The sequence below is a fragment of the Jaculus jaculus genome, chromosome 3, assembly GCF_020740685.1.
Source record: "Jaculus jaculus isolate mJacJac1 chromosome 3, mJacJac1.mat.Y.cur, whole genome shotgun sequence".
NCBI classification, from domain to species: Eukaryota; Metazoa; Chordata; class Mammalia; order Rodentia; family Dipodidae; genus Jaculus; species Jaculus jaculus.
The window spans coordinates 95,098,570-95,116,865 of NC_059104.1; the positions used below are offsets into that span (position 1 = coordinate 95,098,570).

Here is an 18,296-nt window from a genome sequence, read left to right on the forward strand (position 1 = left end):
GCCACCACACCACCTTAACACGTTAAAAAAAACAAAAACCTGGTTCCATCATTCACAACCTATGTAACTTTAAGTCATATAACTTTTTTTGCTTTGCTATCCAGACTGGCCTCAAAGTCCTGCCCCAGCATGGATATATATATGTTATTTGAGAGGGGGGGGGGAAGAGGCAGATAGAATGGGCATGCCAGGGCCTCCTGCCCTGAAAAGGAACTCTGGACGCATGCACCCCCTTGGGCATCTGCTTTATGTGGGTCCTGGGGAATAGGACCAGGGTCCTTTGGCTTCGCAGGCAAACACCTTAACAGCTAAGCCATTTTCCCAGTCCCATGCCTCAGCTTTCTAAGTATTGAAGACTGCAGGCTTCTGTTTCCATTTTTACTTTGAGGCAGTCTCACTATATAGCTCATATTGGCCTCAAACTCATAATCCTATGTCTGTTTCCAAAATGCTGGGATTACAGGCTACAGACATGTGCCACCACACCCTGCTTTCCTCATTTTCATGTGTGGTGGCACATGCTTTTAATCTCAGCACTCAGAAGGCAAAGGTAGGAGGGTCACCGTGAGTTCGAGGCCACCTTGAGACTACATAGTGAGTTCCAGGTCAGCTTGGGCTAGAGAGAGACCGTACCTTGAAAAACCAAAAAAAAAAAAAACAAAAAAAAACAAAAAAGATAAAGATGGGTCATAAAAGTGACCTTTAAGTGGAAGGTCTAAGCTGTCTTTACAAATGCCATAGCTTCTTCCCTCTCTCAAATCACTGCTTTATGGTCTCAATAGCCAGTCAGGTCACTTGCTGTAGATTAGTAACTAGGTAGCAAGCTTGTCTCAAAGCCACCTGTTCCTTCATAGTGTTTGAGACCAAAGCTAAAAGAGCAGTTTCCAGTGGGACGAACGCTTGAAGGGAAGGTGGCACCAGATGACCTGGGTGAGAGGACCACAGGTGGTGTGGGATCTGGAGAGATGGCAGGCAGGCCTGTTTTGCCTTTCTTCTTTTCTTAAAGCTCCACCATCAGCCGCGCCCAACTTTACTACCCAGGGATCCCAGGCCCAAGTTGTCCCCTAGGGCTCCCAGTGACTGGCTCGAAGCTAGGGACCAAGGAAAATGCCCAAGTGTCCTCCACGGAAGAGAGGGGCCTGAAGACCAGAACATGGCCGGTTTCCCAGAGGCTCTTGAACCAGCTGGCCTGGCCTCAGGGACAACTCAAAGTCAAACTTAAAACAGCTCTCTGGGGACATTCCTCCCACTGGGTGGTAGTGGTATTTTGGGGAGCGGATGTGAAATTCCCCCCGGGGGGGGGGTAGGTGTCAACTCCCAACATCCTGCTCCCGCCCCCCATCGATCCTTCATTTCCCAAGTTTAGGCTGGAGGCAATTAAGTAGGGAGTTAGGAGCCACCGACTGGAGACCCTGGGAATCACCCACCTGGAAGGCGGGCTCACCCTGGAGGTAGCTCCAGACTCCCTTGCTGTTCCCCCCCCCCCTTTACAGAAGAGGTGAGCGCAGACACTGGATCGCAGCCGCGCGCCGCGCTGGGAAAGGCTTGGAGACCGGATTCCGGGCTTCCGGAGAGCCCCGGCTCCCCCGCCCCGGCCGCCGGCCGCCTGAGCATTTTTGGTAATGTTTGGGTTGGTGCGCGCGGCCGGATGCCCCGCCTCCCCCGGCCTCCTCTGGGCAGGACCTCGGGGACCCGGCCGCTGCGGCGCCCCGGGGAGCTCGGCCGGCGCCTTCCCGCCTAAACGGGACCCCTGAGGGTGGGGGCCTGGGTGCTGGGTGACCGAGGTCGGACAGATGGACTGTCCCACGCGGAGAGGCCCCCTAGGGTCAGTGGGGAAAAGAGAGCCAGCCTCAGGTGTAGGCGCTGGGAAGGGCTAGGGACTAGAATGGAAGGACGAGGACCCCCCCTCCCCAACATACCCCACCCACCCGCTGCTGCTTGTTCAGGTCCCCCGGAAGATTCCCGATTCCACGTCCACATCCTCTCTCTCCCCCTCACTCTTTAGCTAGGAAGGGGCCCGAGAGCAGAGACCCAGCGGCTCCCAGGGGAATCCTGGAATGCTGGGAGCCTGGGAACAGACCCTGAAGTCCCTGGGAAAGCCAGGCGGTGGGAATCCCACCATCAGCCCCCTCCCCAGGATGAGCCGCTGGATCGGATGCCGCAGGACCTCAGTTCCCCAAGCGGGGCCTTGTGAGGGTGGAAGTCCCAAGTCCCAGCCCCAGCCTGGCGCGACCCCAGAGTTCAGTAGGCCAGCTGTGACGACGATGCCCCTCCCCCACCCCGTTCCAACATAATCCTCCTCTTTGTGCCATTCACCCCCGCCCCCGCGCCCCCCTTCTCCGTACCCCTATACAATGGGGCCTTTGCGGCCTCCCGGGCGGAGATGAACTCACGATTTTTCCAAGTTTAAAAATAGCCCCTTCCATAACCGCCCCCTCCCCAGAAAGCCATAGTCCCATGGTGTTGCTAGGGTACACCTCAATCTGGCGTTCCCCCTCTTCCTCTTGCTCCTGCCCTAGGTCAGGTGCGAAGGACATGACAGGAGCAAGACTGCGTGTCCGGCCAGAAGTGGGCTGCTTCCCCCCATTCATTCTCTTCCCCCCTCAATCTTCCACCTACCCCCCAGTATCCGGTTTCCTGGCCTGATGGATGTCCTGAGCAACAAATACCACCCCCACCCCTGTTTTTCACTCAGCACGATCTCCTCAGAAAGCAACCCCCCCTTGCAAAGTCTCCTGCCACCCCTCCTGGATCCTGTTTTCTGGCCAGGCCAGGGGGTTCCCCAGCCTCCACGGACGCCAAGATTGTTCCCCCCACCCCAGTCTCCTTCCCATCACAGCTGCAAGCACGTCTTTATCACTTCCTTCCTCTGCCAAGCCCACCCTTCCCAACAAAGCGGGTATCATTGTCATTACCACCATCTCCGCTCTTCCCCATTCTCCTCACAAGGAATGGACAGCCCCACCCACATAGGAGAGACTCGCGGAGGGGGGGTTGGCAGGACTAGAATCATTGTGCCACTGGACTCCAGTGGAAGGCAGGCCTCCACCTAGGGAGAGATACATAGGAGGCGTAGTGGCGCATGCCTTTAATCCCAGCACTTGGGAGGCAGAGGTAGGTTCGAGGCCATCCTGAGACTACAAGTGAATTTGAGGTCAGTCTGGGCTAGAGTGAGACCCTACCTTGAGGAACCGGGGAGAAAAAAAAAAAAAGCATCCAGCACAAAGGCCCTTCTCCCCTCGGAGAATCCCGGGTCTACCGTGGTACTGGAGGAAAGTAACTGTCCACTCCAGGTCCATTTCTACACCCCACCCTCCCCAGGGAAAGGAAGGAAGGAATTAAGACTCTGTCCTGGGTAGGGCCTTGCCTTCTTGGCCTTGACCTACATCTGGTGAAGGCTGCTTCCAAGTCCAGACCAGGTGCACCAGTCTCTGGCCAGAGGCGAGGCTCCCCTGGCCCATTATTCCCCTCGGGGTCAGCTCCCACACACCTGCTGGTGTCCATGGCCAATTCGGGGGTCTTCCAGGACTGAGGGTGCTATCTCCCCACCCATGCCTTGCTGCCCTGTCTCTGTTGCTCTTTCCAGCCCCATCACCCTCAGAATCCTCTCCAAGGATTTGGTTTGGATCTTTGATTTTGAAACCCAAAAATGCCACCCCCACACAAGAAACCATCCCTAAACTGTGTGTCTCTTGATGTCTCCTCACCCACTCCCGCTCGGCCTATCCAGAGGCTACAGGTTTTTTACTGGACATTCCCTGTGCCAGTCTGGGTCTGCCGGGGCCATCCATGCAGGAGAGGGCATGTCACCCTGGGCTCTAATCTGATTTCCCTTTCACTGCAGAGACTCCTCCAACCCCCACCTGGCTTCACTCTCCTAAGAGCGGAAGAAAAATTATCAGAACTGACTGTCCTTGGTGGTTAGCTGGCTCTGTTTTCAGGCCGCCAGAGATGAGAATGATTAGTTAATGGTGTTAAGTGAAGATGAGGAGGGGGTGAGGAAAGGATCCATGGCCCAGCTCCTGGCCGGCCTGGACAAACAGCTATATCCTTCAGCCATTTCCACTCATAAGCTGCAAACACGCCCATCTTCCCATTCTTCTCCGGGCCTGAGGCCAGAGCCGGCGAGTTCACTGGGGAGGCGGGGAGTGGGGGGAGGCAGAATCCTCCTCCAGGTCTCTACCCCCAGTCTCAGGCCTCTGACTGGCCTGGCTTGGGATGGCCTGTAGCTGGAGACTAATGGACTGGGAGGAGGGGTCAGCGAGGTTCTGAAAGATGAGGCTGATGTGGTTTGCCAGTCATCTCTGCGTCATCAGAATGCCACCCAGAGCATTCTCTCAAGTCACCTGGCCATCTCTGGCGTTTGCTGCTTCCCCATCCCCCAAGCATCAGAAAGGCTGCCCCACCGGATGACAAGGCCTCCGCCTCAAATCCGGGCTCCTCTTTGAGAGCCCCTGCTGATAGGAACCCTCTTCTGAAGCCAGAGCGCTGGGATCATTTTGAGGCAAGAGCCACCCTCCTGGCTGGAGTCTTAGTGAAAAGGCCAGGATACCCAGGGAGAAGTTGGGGTTTGGGGGAGAAGGGCAGCTATGGGGATGCCCACACCCTTGCTGCGTAAGAGAGAGTGCTCCAGCCAGAGCAGCAGCCCCAAGCACATCTTATTCCCCTACGTGGCCCCCTGCTTCTGTTTTTTATTTTTTTATTTTTTTTCGAAGTAGGGTCTCACTCTAGCTCAGGCTGACCTTGAACTCACGGCAATCCTCCTACCTCTGCCTCCCAAGTGCTGGGATTAAAGGCGTGCGCCCCCACGCCCGGCGGCCCCTGCTTCTGCCACTGAGCCACAATCTGTAGGATGCCCGGAAGTGCTGGGGTAGGCTTTCAAGTATCCCGAGGGGCAACAGGCTTCTGAAGGTCAAGGTGGAGGCACCATACCCATTAACACTTCGCTCTCTTTTCGTTCACCTGAGGGGAAACAGTCCGAGGCCGGGCTGGTGGAGGAAAGGGAGCCCGAACAGGATTTCCAGGCCTGGGTGGCGACTAGCGTCCTTACCTTGGGGCTGGTGAATTCAGCACCCTCCTCCCCTTCTCTGATCGGAGGAGGATCAGCCCAGACGCCACCATTTCCAGCTCCCTCCCCTCCCCTTTGTAGGCACCTCTGGGTCTGTGGGACCTGGCACTCAGTTCTTTCCCCAAGGCTGCCAGGACAGCGAGACTCTGGGGCAGTGCCAGGCCCTCAAGCAGCCGCAGTAGAGCAGTCCATCTAGCCGGGCGAAGCGGGCAGGCCCGAGGTCCCCGCAGAGCAGAGGCGCGTGAATGGGAGGGAGGTCCCCGTCGGAACCCCCGCGGACTTGCTCTGGGTCCCCGGCTCCTCGGCCAGGTCGCCCCCGGGGCTACTACGGCTGCTGGGGGCTGAATGCTGCTACGGCACCTAGGGCGGCCCTGGGCGTCCGGGCCAGCTTCTCCCGCTGCCCCGGTCGTCCCCTAGGACACCTGTCACAGCTCCCGCAACCCTCCCCAGCCGGAGGGTGCTGGCACGAGGGCACCGGGCCTCCGCGGCCGGGACCCGCCCCCGGGGCGGGGGGCTGCGCGGGGCGGGGCGGGGCGGCCGGGGTCCCCTCCCCCGCCCCCCTGACGTCAGCCCCCGGCCGCGGCGAGCTCCTCACTCGGCTCTCGCCGTCCGCCCGGGAAGCATGGGGCTGCCCCGGCTCGTGTGCGTCTTCCTGCTCGCCGCCTGCGGCTGCTGTCGCCGCGTCTCGGGTGAGTGAGTGAGTGAGTTCGCTCGGGGTCTCCAGGCGCGGGGCAAGGGGGATGACTTCGACTCGAGCGTACCGGGCAGCGGAGGTGTCTGCGCGGCCGCGCCGAGGCTCTGCACCCCGGTGGTCGGTCGTCCTCCTCCTCCTGCCCATCCCCGGCTCCCGGGAGCTCTGCGCGCGTGCAACTCCTCTTTCCAGTTTGCAGCGTGGATTCTAGCAGTTCCCGGGAGCGGGAAAGGGTGGAGCGGAGCCTGTGCCCGTTGCCCCCGGGAATCTCCCCGCAGGTGCTCGCAGGGCACCCGGGCGCGGGAGGGAGGCGCCGCTGGAGCGCATCCTCGGCCCCTAGATCCCGCGCCCGCCTGTTGCTGGAAAAGGCAGTGTCCCCAGCTGGAAGGGGGGCGCCGAGCCCTCCCCCTCTGCCGGGCCTCGCGCCAGGCTGGAGGTGAGCGGGGCGAGGGGGGGGGTGAGGACGGCGGCTCCCGCCCGGGCTGGGCGTTGGCAGGGGCTTGCGGGCGGTGTGGTTCGCCCCGCACCTCCCCGGGCGACGAGAGCACAGGTGGCAGAAACCTGGGCTGGAGGATCTGTAGAATGGAAGCGGCTTATTTTAGGTGCCCCATTCCGGTGGGAAGAGCGCTTGGGCACTTTGGAACATTTCTTTGGAGCCACCTAGTAGTCAGGAGCTCCTGGGTCTGTGCTGGCTGCCCTTGCGTAGCCCATGCGATGTCGCGTGTTACTCTTGGCTTATTACTCGGTCCCAGCCTCAGTCGAGCGGGCTGGGGAAGGGGAGGGCTGCTGGGCATTACCCACTCCGTTGGCCTCATGCCCGGTGCCAGCCGCGTCCCTGGGGTGCTCCAGTCTACTGCCTTGCAGGCTGACCTTAATTTCTGGGGAAAGGGGTAAGTCCAGCCCCACCCTGCCCAGTTCTTCTGGCTCCCAGGAAACTGATCCAAGGCTTCTGCTCTAGGTTGAAGATGACCACTCCCCACATGCCTTCTAGGTCTGGGAGCCACACAACCCAGGCACCCCAGGGTCCAGCCAGATGGTGTCCCGCGACATCACCTCCTTACATGGGTCTGCAGCATGATGCCACCACTGACATCACTCCTGTTCACTGCCTGGCCCTTGCCCTGACCCGGCGTGGGGGTGGGGTGGGGAAGAGATTGACCCTTCTATACTCATCGGACTCCCAGGATGGGGTCCCCTGATTTTGTGTGGAATTTTCTACGACATCCTGCTTAGAAAGTATGAGATGGGAGCTTCTGGCCAGAACTGGCCCACTGGCTTTCTGGGGGATTTAGAGAGGGGACTTGGGGGGGGGGGTGGGCAGAGGGTAGAGTAGTGACGTCTTTCCCTAGGGGTGGGGACACAAAGGGGCCTGTGTGCCCCAGCCTGGCACATGCTTTGCATTCCCACACTCTGAGCTCACTCGGAGGACTTGGGAGGGGGCCTGGGAGCAAAGGGGCCTTCCTCTTGACCCATCGCCCACGTTGCCTTCTCTGCCCCTCTGCCAGACTCACCTGGGAGGTAGGCACCCTGTTGCTCAGTGTTGGCTTCAAGTCCCAAGGCCTCTGCACTGGCACAGGGCTGGCTAGGTTAGCGGTATGGGCGAAGGGAGCAGACAGGACCCTCTCCAAATCCTCCAAGTGGCAGAACAGCTGTAGTGAGCCCTGTGAGGGGAGAGCAGCTGGAACGGACACAACAGCTGGGCCTGTCCTCCCTTTTCCCAGGTGTGCCTGGCGAAGCCGAGCAGCCGGTGCCTGAGCTGGTGGAGGTGGAAGTGGGCCACACGGCCCTTCTGAGGTGTGGCCCCTCACACTCCCCGGGCAACCTCAGCCACGTGGAATGGTTTTTTGTGAGTGCCCTGGCTTTGGAGGGCAGGAGCAGGTGGGAATTGCTACCCTCCTGGTAGTCGGGGACCCTCCACCTCTCTGCTTCCTCCTCTCAGATCCACAAGGAGAGGAAAACACTGATGTTCCGAGTGCGCCAGGGCCAGGGCCACAGTGAACCTGGGGAGTACCAGCACCGGCTCAGCCTCCAGGACGCAGGGGCTACTCTGGCCCTGACGCAAGTCACTCCCCACGATGAGCGCGTCTTCGTGTGTCAGAGCAAGCGCCCTCGGCTGCAGGAGCACCACATCCAGCTCCGGGTCTTCAGTGAGTGCTTCCCCGGCCTGCGTCAGGAACCACGGGCCAGAGCAGCTTGCAGACCTCTCTGCTCATTTCCTTTTCCCTGTAGAGGCACCAGAGGAACCCACCATCCAGGCCAATGCTGTGGGCATCCCTGTGGGCAGCGAGGAGCTTGAGGAGGTGAGAGATGCTAGGGCAGATGGTGGTCAACAGGGCTAAGCTGGGATGTGGGTGGCATCAGGATTCACATTCTTTTCTCCATAGGTGGCGACCTGTGTGGGGAGGAACGGGTACCCCATTCCTCAAGTTATCTGGTACAAGAATGGCCGGCCCCTGCAGGAGGAGAAGAACCGTGAGTAGTCTTTTCCCCTAGTGGTTCACACAGGATCCACCTGTGTATGCATGCTCTTTAGCTTTTATTGGAACAACCAAAAATGACTGCAAAGAGGATGGGAAACTGGCTCAGTGGTTAAAGGCACTTGCTTGTGAAGTCTGCCAGCTGGGTTTGATTCCCCAGTACCCACATAAAGCTAGAGGCACATGCATCTTGTGTGCCCATTCTCTCTGCTCACAAATTTTTATTTATTTATTTTTGTTTTTTTGAGGTAGGGTTTCACTCTAGCCCAAGCTGACCTGGAATTCATTATGTAGTTTCAAGGTGGCATTGAATTCAAGGCAATCCTCCTACCTCTGCCTCAGGAGTTCGTCACAACATCTGGCTGCAGTGAATAAATTTTAAAGAAAAAAAAAAACTGTTCAAGTGATGCTTGAAAATATTTTCATGAGAATTTAGGATTGGAGAGATGGCTCAGTGGTTAAGGTGCTTGCCTACAAAACATAACGATCCAATTTCAATTCACCAGTACCCACTTAAATAAAGCCAGATGCACAAAGTGATGCATGTATCTGGAGTTAATTTGTAGCAGTTAGAGGCCCTGAAATTATTATCTAAGATATTATCTTTCTTTCTGTCTATCTGTGTGCTTGCAAATAAATAACTAAAAATAAAATAAAAAAGAATTTAGGGCTGGAGAGATGGCTTACCTGTTAAGGCACTTGCCTGCACAGCCTAAGAACCCAGGTTCTGTTCCCCAGTACTCACGTTAGCCAGATGCACAAGGTGGTACATGCATCTGAATTCCTTTGCAGTGGATAGAAGCCCTGGCACACTCATTCTCTTTTTCTCTATCTGCCTCTTTATGTCTCTCAAATAAATAAGTAAATAATTTTTTTAAGAAAAAGAATTGATACTACAGGGCTAGAGATGTAGCTCAGATGGTAGAATTCTTGCTTAGCTTGCACAAGACCCTGGGTTTGATCTTCAACAATATACAAAACATTGGGCATAGTGGTACACACCTATAATCCAAACACTTGGGAGGAGAGGCAGGAAGATCAGGAGTTCGGGGTCATCCTTGGCTACATAGTGAGTTAAAGGCCAGTCTAGGCTATAAGAGGCCTGTCTCAAAATAGAGCACCAAAAAACGGGAAGTTCCTTCCTGGCCCAGGCTTTTCCCAAAAGTTACGTCTGCCATTAGTTGGTGTCTTTAGTCACTTGTGTAAATGTCTGTAAGAAACAGAGATTTGTATGCGTGAGTGTGACTTGTTTATTTGCTCATTTGTTTTGAGACAGGATCTTATATAGCTCAGGTCGCTCTAGAATTTCTGAGCCTTCTGCCTTCATCTTCCAAGTGCTATGATTACAGGCATGTGCCACCACACTTAAAGTCTATGTTTTGTTTTTTGTTTTTTTGTTTTCCCCTAGGTAGGGATTTGCTACAGCCCAGGCTGACCTGGAATTCACTATGTAGTCTCGAACTCATGGCGATCCTAACTGCCTCCAAGTGCTGGGATTAAAGGCATGTGCCAACACACCCACTTATTTTATTATTATTATTATTTTAATTTTTAGTTTTCTTTATTATAAAAATGAAACAAATTACAAAAACCTTTGTTTCAAATAGTATCTTATAAGTGGCATTTTGCTTGGTGTTGTGTTTTAAAGATTACTCTAGAAATTATCTCTAGTATCATAAATAAATGATTATTTTTCCCCAGAGGAGTGATTCTGTAGTGCAGTATATTAAAAATACTGAGCAAATGAAAAGTTAATAAATTTGTACCACTTATGAAAAAATGTTTTTAACTTTGTGTAGTGTTTTTACGTTAACATATTATTTGTCTATGATAGCGAATTGGCATGCCAGGGCCTCTAGCCACGGCAATTGAGTTCCAGATGTGTGTACCACCTTGTATACATGTGTAATTTCATGTACATATGTCACTTTGTGCATCTGGCTTATGTGGATTCTGGGGAGTTGAACCTGGGTCCTTAGGCTTTGCAGGCAAGTGTCTTAATTACTAAGCCATCTTTCTAGCCCAAGCCTTTTTTCTTTTACTGTGTAAACCAGGGTGACTTTGCACACATACATCCTTGAAGGATATTTGGCAGTGTCTGGTGGTGGTATTGGTTGTCACAGTTACAGAGGGTGCTGTTGGCATCTAATGGTTAGAGGTCAGGGATGCTGAACATCCTACAATACTCAGGATGGCCCTACCACAAAGAATTAATTCTGGCTCAAAAACATCAATAGTGCTGAGGTTGAGAAACCCTGACCTTAGTGGTAATGCATAACATACACTGCTGCACATTTTCGTTGGTGTAATCATTCCGTATCAGCCTATGTAGACGTACCTGCCTGTTTCCTCTCCTACCATTGAATTTTCTGGACTGAATATTATGTAATTAATTATACCCATTAGGTCTTTTTCGTGTCTGTGGTTTTCAAGGTAGGGTCTCACTCTAACCCAGGCTGACCTGGAATTCACTATGTAGTCTCAGGGTGGACTCAAACTCAAGGTGATCCTCTTACCTCTGCTTCACGAGTGCTGGCATTAAAGATGTGTGCATGTGCCACCATGCCCGGCTTCCTATTAGTTCTTGATGTTTCTCTCACTCTGTCTTTTTTTTTTTTTTTTTGAAGGTTCTTGAGGTAGGGTCTTGTTCTGGCCCCAACTGATCTCACACTCACCCTGTAGTCCCAGGCTGGCCTCCAACTCAGAGCCATCTGCCTCCCGAGTGCTGGGATTAAAGGCATGCACCACCATGCTTGGCTTGAAGTCTCGTTTTATGATCATTTTGGATAATTTGTTTCCGGGTGCTGGGGAGTTAAATCCAGGTTCTTATATATGCGGAGACATGCTGTACCTGGCCTGTGTCTATAGCTCCTTCCGTCTCTTAATCACTGCAGCATTACTGGCAGAACCTTATACAAATGGCCTTCTAGGGTAGATACTGAGCACTACAAGTGTTGGGTTGGGGTCTGGTTCACTGACAAGCCTGCTGACTAGAGTTCAGGTCTCTGGCACTATGTAAAGTTGGCCCTAAGTGACACAGTTCTGTTCCCCTTTGGCAGTGGGAGGCGGAGGCAAGCCACCTAGACTGTCCTTCTCAGAGCAAACTACAGCAAGTTGTGGTGGGAAGAGAGGAACAACACCCCAAGGTTATCCTGTGACACACACAAATACTGCATCCATTAGAGAGAGAGGCAGATAGAGAATGGGTACACCAAGGTCTCTAGCCATTGCAAATGAACTCCAGATGCATGTACCACCTTGTACATCTGGCATTATGTAGACACTGAGGAATCGAACCTGGGTCTTTTGGCTTTGCCAGCAAGTACCTTAACCACTAAGCAATCTCTCCAGCCCCACACAAACATAATTTTAAAAGGTCTGTGGCTGAAGATAGAGCTCAGTTGGTCAAGTGCTTACCATACATAGAGCTGTGGGTTTGATCTGAGCACTACATAAACTGAGCGTGTGGTGGTACACACCTGTCATCCCAGCACTCAGGAGGGAGGAGAATCAAAAGTTCAAAGACATCCTCAGCTACATAGCAAGTTCCAGGCCAGCCTGGGCTACATGAAACTCACTCAAGTTTTTTTGTTTTTTGTTTTTTTGGTTTTTCCGAGGTAGGGTCTCACTCTAGTCCAGGCTGACCTGGAATTCACTATGGAGTCTCAGGGTGGCCTCGAACTCACAGTGATTCTCCTACCTCTGCCTCCCTGGTGCTGGGATTAAAGGTGTGCGCCACCACGCCCAGCTTCACTCAAGTTTTTAAAAAAGTGTTGTGTTGGATGGTCACCAACTGTTTGACTTTGGCCCCCTCTACAGGGGCAGGGTTCTTTAGATGTCCCCTTGCCAATCCTCTTGGAGACCTGGGGTGGAGCTGGTAGGTCTGAGGCCAAGCTTGCTTCCCTCCTTCCTAGGCATTCACATTCAGTCATCACAGATTGTGGAGTCGAGTGGCTTGTACACTTTGCAGAGTGTTCTGAAGGCGCAATTGGTTAAGGAAGACAAAGATGCCCAGTTTTACTGTGAGCTCAACTACCGGCTGCCCAGTGGGAATCATATGAAAGAATCTCGGGAAGTTACCGTCCCTGTTTTCTGTGAGTGCTGACTTTTTCCTCAGTTTTTGAGGAGGGGGAGAGGTAAGGCCTGGTGGAAATTACTAGTAGCCCCACCTCTCCTGTTGGAGTCAGGTTCGCATTGCTGCCAGAAAACACCCGACCAAGAGCAACTTGTAGGGGAAAAAAGGGTTCATTTTGGCTTACAGGCTCGAGGGGAAGCTCCATGATGGCAGGGGAAAATGATGGCATGAGCAGAGGGTGGAAATCGCCCCCTGGTCAACATTAAGTGGACAATAGCAACAGGAGAGTGTACCAAACACTGGCAAGAGGAAGCTGGCTATCATATCCATAAGCCCGCCCCCAACAATACACTGCCTCCAGGAGCCGTTAATTCCCACACCAGAATCAAACCACTATACCCCCAGAATCACCTCTTGTACTGAGAACCATCCCCTTCGTTCATGCAGACCCTGCAGAAAAAGTGTGGCTAGAAGTAGAGCCTGTGGGATTGCTGAAAGAAGGGGACCGTGTAGAAATCAGATGTATGTCGGATGGCAACCCTCAGCCCCACTTCAGTATCTACAAGCAGGTAGGGAGAGCTGGGTGCTGAGTGCGGAGGGTAAAGGCAGAGGAGTGGGTGGTGTGGCTTCAGGGCTATCTGCTCGCCTCTTTATGCTCCCCCAGAACTCCAACACCAAGGACATGGAAGAGAAGAGTACCACAGAAAATGGAATCCTGATCTTGGAGCCTGCCCAGAAACAGCACAGTGGGCTCTATGAATGTCAAGGCCTTGACTTGGAAACCATGTTATCTCTGTGGAGTGGTCCCCAGGAGTTGCTGGTGAACTGTGAGGGGCCGGGAGCCCAGGATGGGGAGCCAGCCTGGGCAAGAGGTATCAGGCCCACCCTGCCTAGCCTAACACTTCTGCTCTGCCTCCAGATGTATCTGATGTTCAAGTAAGTCCTCCAGCCCCTGAGAGCCAGGAAGGTGACAGCCTCACCCTGACCTGTGAGGCTGAGAGTAACCAGGACCTTGAGTTCCAGTGGCTGAGAGCAAAGGTACGTAGATGGGCCTGGGACTATGGGCAAAGGTTGTGGGCTCCATTTCAGATTTTCTGACCCTCCTCTTACCCCTAGACAGGCCAGCTGTTGGAAAAGGGGCCCATCCTCCAGTTGGACAACCTAAAACGAGAGGCAGGGGGAGGCTACCTCTGCGTGGCTTCTGTCCCCAGCGTTCCTGGCTTGAATAGCACACAGCTGGTTAATGTGGCCATTTTTGGTGAGGCCCTTTGTGCATTGACCAGGTCATCTTGAGTTGGGTGGTTTTGAGCGGTTTGAGGCCAAAAAGCTACCTGGTACCCTGGGACATGTGGTGGAACATGGAGGCAGGCTGAGCTTGCCATCATACCACTTCACTTCCTCCCCCCTCCCCAAGGGTCCCCATGGATGGCATTAAAGGAGAGGAAGGTGTGGGTGAAAGAGAACACAGTGCTGAATCTGTCTTGTGAGGCCTCAGGATATCCCCGGCCCACCATCTCCTGGAATGCCAATGGCACGGTGAGCAGGCCCCACCCATCTTTCCGTGCTCTTCTTAGTCCCTGCCTGGACTTTGCAGCCATGACCGGAGATCCTCCCACCCTCTGAGCTGCCTCCTCCTCCCTAGGCAACTGAACAAGACCCAGATCCACAGACGGTGTTGAGCACCCTGAATGTCCTTGTGACCCCAGAGCTGTTGGGGACAGGTGCAGAATGCACAGCCTTCAACTCCCTGGGCAAAAACACCACTGTCATCACGCTGGAGCTGGGTGAGGTGCAAGAGGATGGTAGGGGCACGCCCAGGCATGGGCATTAATGTAAGCTTCTGCTAACCACCCCCCGTCTGCCCCCTAGTCACCTTAACTACCCTCCCACCTGGCTTCAACCAAACCACTGGCCCCAGCACCTCCGCAGTCAGTCCTCACACCAGAGCCAACAGCACCTCCACAGGTAAGCTGGGCCTGGCAAGAGAACAGTGCTGTGCCAGGGAGCCCTTTCTGCCATCCCCTCCCCCAACACAGAGCCTTGTTGAGAAAGAACAGCAGATCATCTCTGTTAGCACTGGGCTAGGCAGGGGCGGGTCAGTGATGGCAGAGAGGCAGTCTGGAGCAGAGTGACTCTGAGTGTCTTTGTGTGACAGAGAAAAAGCTGCCAGAGCCAGAGAGCAAGGGTGTGGTCATCGTGGCTGTGATCGTGTGCATCCTGGTCCTGGCCGTGCTGGGAGCTGCTCTCTACTTCTTCTATAAGAAGGGCAAGATGCCGTGTGGGCGCTCAGGCAAACAGGAGATGTAAGCCAAGGTCATCCCCTTGTTCTCGCCCCGTCTTGTGCTGCCTCATCAGGGACCACTCCTACCTTGTCCAACAGAAATTGGACCTGACCCTGGGATGGCATGACTCCTGCCTACTACCCAGCTACCATCAACACTTCTTTCATCCTCTCTTCCTGAGCTCCCCCAAAATACCAAAGAGCCCATCCAACTTACTTTTTTCCCAAATATTTTTATTTATTTATTTGACAGAAAGAGAGGGGGAGACAGACAGTGAATGGGTGTGCCAGGGCCTCCAGCCACTGCAAACAAACTCCAGACACATGCACCATCTTGTGCATCGGGCTTATGTGGGTCCTGGGGAATTGAACCTGGGTCCTTTGGCTTTGCAGGCAAGCGCCTTAACCACTAAGCCATTTCTCCAGCCCCCAACTTACTTTCTAATAGCTGCCCCCCACCCCCGCAAGTTGCCAACCTCTCACCTCCCTCCTCCCAGCACGCTGCCCCCATCTCGTAAGAATGAATTTGTAGTTGAAGTTAAGTCAGATAAGCCCCCAGAAGAGATGGGCCTCCTCCAGGGCAACAACGGTGACAAGAGGGCTCCAGGAGACCAGGTAGGAAGCAGTTTCTGAGGCTAGTGTCTGACAGTTGCAAGGATGGGGGCAATCTGGGCTAACAGTACTTGTTTTCTTAATTTTCTCTTCCTCCTTCTTGGTCGGAGATGGGGAGCAGGCCTATCTTGCCTAACACTACTGACAGGTGGCCGGGTGAGGCAAATGGTAGAGGGACCCTGGAGAAAAGGCTGCAAAACCCCACCCCATCCTTTCCTGAAAAAACAAAGCCTGTGGTTCTGCCACTAGGTGTGAAGTGTGGCCTGAACTTCCCTAGTGCAGAGACCTATTGAGGGTCCTGTGTTTTCTTCCCTGTCTTCCATCCTGCTGCTTCTCCTCAGGCTGCTGCAAGTCCATTGGCTTTTGCTTCAGTCCTCTGTCCGTTAGTATGCACACCTTAAACCCTGTCTACTCTTCAGGTTTCTGGTTACTTTTTCCTATCCATTTTTAGGGAGAGAAATATATCGATCTGAGGCGTTAGCTGAATCATGTGCATTCAGCTCCTTCCCTGCCTGGAACGTTCCCGGCTTTCTGCTCACTCTTCTCCCCCAAGCCAAAGCTCCCAGGACAGCAGAGAAGACCCCAGTTCCAGCTCAACTGCAGATCTGCTCCAGAGGGCCAAGGGCCGGGACCAGAGCCATCTAAAGGACCTCACTTGGCCTTGGAGGCCCCTTTTCAGGGACCAGCCAGCCCATCTCAATGACACTTATCCCAAGGGGCCTTGATCTCCCATGAGTGGGGAGTAGTTTTTCTCCGTATACATGCAATGCTATAAATCCATCTCTAGGAGAAGCTAAGTAGATTCACCCCTCTAAGCTGGTGTTCTACCTGGGCTGCCTTGAAAGAACTCTGACTGCAGAGGTGAAGATGCATATTGTTCATGTGGGCTCTGGGGAGAACCTTGTAGACCCAGAGCTGCTGTTCACCACCTGTTCAGTCTTTCCCCCTTTGGGCAGAAGTCTAGTATCATTCCTTCACACAGGTCCCTGCAATAAGGAGACCAGACACTTTCTGAGTGAAAGTCATGAGCCTGAGACCCCTGTATTGCTCCCATGTCCTCAGGTGATCGTGGGAGACAGAAAGGCTGATGGCAGGACAAAGGAGGTGGACTGTCCTTTATGGCTTCACCTGTGACAGTACCAAATTTCTATACACAGTAGGTGATGGGCCTAGACCCCAAGAAGGCCCAAATGGGAGAATGGTACTTAGGGAGGAAAACCTGGCCTGGCTAGATAGAACCTTAGGGTGTGTGTGCATCTCTATGTGTGTGTTCGTGTATGTATATAAGTGGTTTTGTTTGTAAATTTGCAAGATGTTTTCATATATATATATATATATATGTTAGAGAAATAAAGCTTAATTGTTGCTCTCCACTCATATTTATCAGATGTGGGACCCCACAAACTGCAAACGTCTCAAAAAGGATGCAGAACCTCTGCAGAGAGCAGTAGGGACAAGGCTTCCCAGGAAGGGCAGTCCCTTTACCTATAGAGCTACACAGAACTGGATATGCTGTTAGCCAGGAGCCATGTACCCTTCCTATGGATCCTTGTCCCTCAGTGCCCCAGGACGGCAGCAGCAGTACCCACCCTGGCCCACAGTCCTTTATCTTGTGTCTTGTCCCTGAGCCCTGAATAAGCAAAAAGTCAAGTCTGCTACAACAAAAGAAACTTTATTTAAAAATATTTTTTTTTACAGACATGGGTGCTTGAGAAAGCTCTTTAGTTAACTGTGTATGGAAATGAAAAAAATTAATAAATAACATTAGTATAACAGACCTCTAAACATTTAATACATTGGCAAAACAAAATGGACTTAAAATGAAAATGAATCTTAAAGCTCTGCTATTCTCTGTAAGAATATTTACCTTCTGTCTTTCTTAATTCTTTACAGGTGAAAATGATTAAATACTGCTAATATAAATTTTTTATATTAATGACACATTTTTAAAATAGTCCATGAAAATCTCATCTAGGTGTCTGTTATGTTTCTTAACACTGATATACAAATTGGGACTCGTTATTCTGGGGAAAACATCAAGTTCTCTCCAGCCCCACCCAGGCCAAGAATTTCAAAATCTTGAATGAGGAGGACCTTAAAAGAATTGTTTCTATCTCTCCCACTTCTTTGTTAGTTATGGGCAGGGGAGAACTGGGGAAAGGGTGAGGGTAAGTGAAATGTTACTGTAGAGAACCCCCCCCCAATGTTACTGTAGAGAACCCCCCCCCCCCCCGCCCCGAAACCTATCATAGTGTGACTGATAGACTTCAGGGTCTGTGTGTTCGCTCCTGCCCTTCCCTGGAAAAAGCAGACCCTGTATCAGTCTTCAGCCACTTAATGCTTTTAAGTGTGAAGCCTTCAAATGAAAGGAGAGCCAAATCAGAGGCAGGAGGTTGAGGCTAGCTCAGGATCCAGCAGAAAGAAAAGACAACAAAGAACCCGTTTCCCCTTCTCCAGAGAGTGCCCTACAGTTCACAGAGCAGGGACATAAATATGACCAGGGGACTGGAGCACTTGGAATGGGCCAGAGTCTATTTAGAGGTTGTACACGTTAGTTGCTGACTGGAACCAACTAAATTATGCCAGGGTAAAATGGTTCTCTTCCAATGAAACATCATGGTGGGGAACAGGGACTAAAGACACCCTGTATCAATGTCATCTCTCCAGCCATAGATTTCCCTGTTCCCAAGACTCTAGTTCAAAGGTAGAGGAGCTCAGACTCTGGTATTTCCATATTAAGTCCTAAAATGCAGCCTGGGATACAGTGCTGCCTTAGAAAGGCACAAAACATTTGGCTTTTTTTTTTTTTCAGTGTGCTAAAAATTGTTTTGTTTTGAATGAAGGAAAAAGATATATAAGGTTAAAAATCCCAAGTCTCTACAGCCAAAAAGCAGTCAGAGGCGGCACCTCACAGCCACCACACCCTGTACATGCTTGGGCAGACGACAAGCCTGCTCCTTGGGCAGAGATACCAAGAGTGCTGAGAGGGCAGAAGGCAACTTCTCCTTACCCAGGGGCAGCAGAGGAGCCATGAGGGAGGCATGGGGCCTGGACACCCTCACACCACAGGGAACAGAGGTAGGGGGAGAAGG

At 52.8% G+C, this 18,296-nt stretch overlaps 1 protein-coding gene across 2 annotated transcripts; it reads left to right on the forward strand.

Moving 5' to 3' along the window:
• Positions 1–5,657: 5,657 nt before the first annotated feature.
• Mcam (melanoma cell adhesion molecule) lies at positions 5,658–16,577 on the forward strand. 2 transcript variants are annotated; one of them, XM_004667368.3, is made up of 16 exons: positions 5,658–5,757; positions 7,481–7,605; positions 7,699–7,906; positions 7,989–8,059; positions 8,144–8,231; positions 12,151–12,330; positions 12,759–12,880; positions 12,976–13,138; positions 13,231–13,349; positions 13,428–13,569; positions 13,726–13,847; positions 13,954–14,095; positions 14,181–14,276; positions 14,467–14,614; positions 15,090–15,207; positions 15,656–16,577. In XM_004667368.3, the coding sequence occupies exons 1-16, from the start codon at positions 5,691–5,693 to the stop codon at positions 15,683–15,685; spliced, it is 1,941 nt and encodes a 646-aa protein (XP_004667425.2). In that variant the 5' UTR covers positions 5,658–5,690; the 3' UTR covers positions 15,686–16,577. The 2 variants fall into 2 exon arrangements, with proteins under 2 accessions (XP_004667425.2, XP_045000742.1); XM_045144807.1 differs by lacking the exon at positions 15,090–15,207 and having other exon boundaries at positions 5,687–5,757.
• The last annotated feature ends 1,719 nt before the right edge of the window (positions 16,578–18,296 follow it).